The sequence below is a fragment of the Diospyros lotus genome, chromosome 4 (genome assembly GCF_014633365.1).
Source record: "Diospyros lotus cultivar Yz01 chromosome 4, ASM1463336v1, whole genome shotgun sequence".
NCBI lineage: Eukaryota > Viridiplantae > Streptophyta > Magnoliopsida > Ericales > Ebenaceae > Diospyros > Diospyros lotus.
Window position 1 is genome coordinate 36,286,626 of NC_068341.1, and position 3,867 is coordinate 36,290,492.

The 3,867-nt window shown below is 34.2% G+C and overlaps 1 protein-coding gene across 1 annotated transcript; it reads left to right on the forward strand.

The window, feature by feature from the left end:
* Nucleotides 1-834: 834 nt before the first annotated feature.
* On the forward strand, nucleotides 835-2,400 carry LOC127800078 (transcription factor PRE6-like). The gene is made up of 2 exons (XM_052334494.1): nucleotides 835-1,312; nucleotides 1,953-2,400. Exons 1-2 carry the CDS (start codon nucleotides 1,178-1,180, stop codon nucleotides 2,103-2,105), a joined length of 288 nt encoding a protein of 95 aa, XP_052190454.1. The 5' UTR covers nucleotides 835-1,177; the 3' UTR covers nucleotides 2,106-2,400.
* Nucleotides 2,401-3,867: the final 1,467 nt, after the last annotated feature.

Consider the following 3,867-nt stretch of genomic DNA (forward strand, 5'->3'; position numbering starts at 1 on the left):
TCCTAATACCTGTTTTGTAATTGTAATTGTATATTGCAGTACAATCTTCTAATGTGTTGGGTTATAGATTTGTTTAGACCAACAGAATATATCATCCTATTAATTATTATGTAAAATGCCAGTTTTAGGTAAAGATATAATCTTTGCTTCTTCCAAAGATAATTGAAGAAGAAGAAGAAGAGAAGATAATGTATTTCTAGTTAATGAAATGTCTTTTGTATACATATATGTAATACAAGTTCACTTTTCTTTCTATTAATGAATTTGCTTACCCTATTCATCCCCCAACAACATCTAGGGCACTTTTTGGCTTACACAAATATAGAAATTAATCAAATGAAACAAAATTAATATCATTAATTACTATATGTAGGGTTGAATTCACTTGGGTGAGACTTAATGCAAATATTTGGGTACAAATAAAGAAAATACTATTTTCCATGTGAATTTAAGTATGAACCCTATGTAGAGATATGTGGCAGAATGGTATTGGCTGGTGCAGAGTGCTATTATTGGGTGAATTCAGAGGAGATGAGTACCCAATGATCACATGGTCTTGTGCATTCAGACATGTACATAAAGGCCCACTTTGTTACCTCAAGAACAAACACATTCACTTGAAATCAAACCCCAACTTGGGAACACGAACAAAAAAGAAACAATATTAATTAATAGCAATGTTAATCAATTCATTGATTAATTGAAACCCCCTGCTACCCATGATCTCTCTCTCTCTGTGGATTAATTTAACGAGAAGCTTGATTAACTAGTTCCAAATATACTGCATATTCTCCTATGCACTTGTCTTCTTCACATCCAACATCACTATCTATGTTTATGTACTCTCTCTTTCTCTTGTGGTCCTAGCCTAGCTACCTTCCTCTTTATATCTCTTATCGCTTTTTTCCAATTTCCATAGCACTGCCTTCTTCTTCTTCTTCTTCTCCTCCTTTCCTCCTCCTAAATTCATCATCTCCACCCAGCCTATACGGCCTATATTACCTATTTGGAATTCACAGCTTCAATATATATACACACACACACATATCAGAACCAGTGCTTCTTCTCATCTCATCACCCTTTAATATTTTGCCGCCGATCGATCTTTATATATATATATATTAAACTGCAGAGAGAAAGTCACCCCATTTATATATATACACACATAATTGCAGCCATGTCTAGCAGAAGATCGAGACAATCCTCAGCAGCGTCGGCGGGGACTTCGAGGATCACAGATGATCAGATCATTGATCTTGTCTCCAAGTTACAGCAACTTCTCCCTGAGATTCGCAATAGACGCTCAAGCAAGGTAGTTTATATTTACTTTTAATATATCATCAGTGCATCGAATATAAATATATATATATATTATTTTTCATAATTTATATGACATAGATATTTGTATGTGCAGTACGTTTATTCTAGTCTTTGTATGAACGTATTACAAAGTAAAGTCAAAGTTCACTGCACAAGGATTCAAATCCTTCCTTGTCAGCTGGACCTTGAGGCTATAAATATGGCCTCCCAGAATTACAAATTAAATCAATAATATATGATTGATAAGTGTGCAAATACAATTGCTATATATGTTATTTTGTACTTAATTTGCCTAGTTATTTTGAACCTAGGAAACAAGATCAGTCCCTCAAGATATATATAGATAGGTAGTACCATTGCAGCAGCTCTAAGTAACAAACCGAAGCCTCAGGAGGATATGATTAAACTGGGTATGTGTGGTCCAATGTTCATTTTGCAGGAGCAACTAGGCCACCACCATCATGTTGAGAAAACAACCCTCAATTCAACAATGGTGGCCACCCAACTATTATGATGAAGATGTGATGTACACACACACACACACACATATAATTACATATAAATATGTTATTACTGATATAATCATTATTATTGGTTTAATTATTCTTCTATGAGATGTCTCTGTGTTTTAGGTTTCAGCTTCTAAAGTGTTACAAGAGACATGCAACTACATTAGGAGCTTGCACAGAGAGGTGGATGACCTCAGCGACCGCCTGTCGCAGCTGCTGGCCACCGTGGACGCCGATAGCCCGGAAGCTGCCATTATCAGGAGCTTGATCCAGTAATGAAAGAGTACAACTACTCTCTGTTCCAGCTGCTATATAGCTAGTATTTCTGCTACTATTTTTTTTCTAGGGTTTCTTCTTTTTCTTTTTTTTGTCAAGTAAAATTTCAATTTCTAGGGTTTCTTCAAATATATATATATATGAGTGTAATTGTATGTGACAATAGGTAGTTACCCCTGTATAATAATGAAGGCTTAGGCTTCTCCATGCAAAGCCTTTTACATGTATTGAAGTTATTAGCTATCTGGTTTTCCAATCCTTTATTGTATCTGTTTTGGTAGCTAGCTATCTGTCTCTCCAATATATTAACTTTAATGTTTTTTGTTATCCCTTCTCTTTTTAATTTCTTGGCTGATCACGAGATGCAAGGAGAGGTTTAAATTTATAATAACATTAGGGTTTGAGACAAGAAGTTGGAGTAGGCTTACATATATATATCTAACAACCTAAGGGCTCAGTATGTATTTCAAAAACCCTAACAGTTATGGTGATCAGCTGCTAGTTTTTCCACCTGTTTTCTACCATTAATGTCTTGTTTTTGTATTTTTGAAAAGACAGATATTCTTCTCTAGAATATATATACTTTTTGTAGAAAATATATTAACAGAATCATACCACAGCATCATGCATTTTTATGCAGATAAATCATTGTGACATTATTTTTATTTTCATGATAAATTGATAGGAAAGACCCACATTATTTCTAGAAGAATTTTATATATGTACAATAGATGTGTTCTTATAGTATATATATCACTGTAACAAAATGTTATTTACACAAATACTTTTACAAAACTTTTTAGTGCGAAATGATACTATAACAGTTTTTTTTATATAATTACGTATGAATAATCACTTTTAATAATTCTTTTATAAATACCAATAAGTTATATCCTTTTTTGGTTTTAAGAATTAACCATTGTCTATGCAGTAGTTATAAAATCTTTCCCAATACAGAAGGCTAGACAATCCAAGGACAAAACTGGTGCTAGGAGCCCTTGAGGAAAACCTGATCTGAACATCATAATGTGGATATTGCTTAATTAATTTGGTGAAATTATCGTTTTCTAATTGAAGACAGCCATCATGCTTGGATCAGTAAAAGGACAGCTCTTATATAAATATTAAATGTGAACATCCACAGTTGATCTTCCATGTCTTGTTCTTCAGAGGCAATGGCCATGCAGTTGACTGAGACACCTTTCTGTGTAATTAATACCTTGGATTAAGTAAACAATATTATAAGAATTAACCTGATTTATGTCTCTAGCTATATATGGACAACAGCAGAGATTTCCCTCTGCAACCCTAGCTTAGTTAAGTATGCATTGATCATGTCTTAAGAAGGTCAATGCACACTCTAGGAGTGGCTAGTGTTTCAAACATTGTAGTTGGGCGGGGGTTTTAAAACCACTGAACTAGTAAAAAGACCAATGAGAAGAATTATATTTATTGGCTCGATGATGAGATTAATTATCGATGTTGGATTTGAGTTCCTAAGATTGATTATAGTGTTGTAGGCTCAGGCTTGACAGTTGAATCCTTAGATCATGGTCATGTGGTTTGAATGGACTAGCTTCCTTGTGAGATATTAGCAAAAACAGTTTGATGGTTCCTTACAAAAGGGTAGTTGGGGGTTAATAATGGTGAGAAGGGATTGGGTATGTTGAGTGACGGATAGGTAGGTAATAGTGAGGTCGGGATCAACCATAGCAAAAATACTTTGGTAAAGACCAAATTGAGATATTGTGTTTGACGATAG

Coding starts and splice junctions, on each gene's coding strand:
- LOC127800078 (XM_052334494.1), top strand. CDS start 1,178: ATGTCTAGCAGAAGATCGAGACAATCCTCAGCAGCGTCGGCGGGGACT. Junction 1,313..1,952: donor GCAATAGACGCTCAAGCAAG/GTAGTTTATATT, acceptor TCTGTGTTTTAG/GTTTCAGCTTCTAAAGTGTT.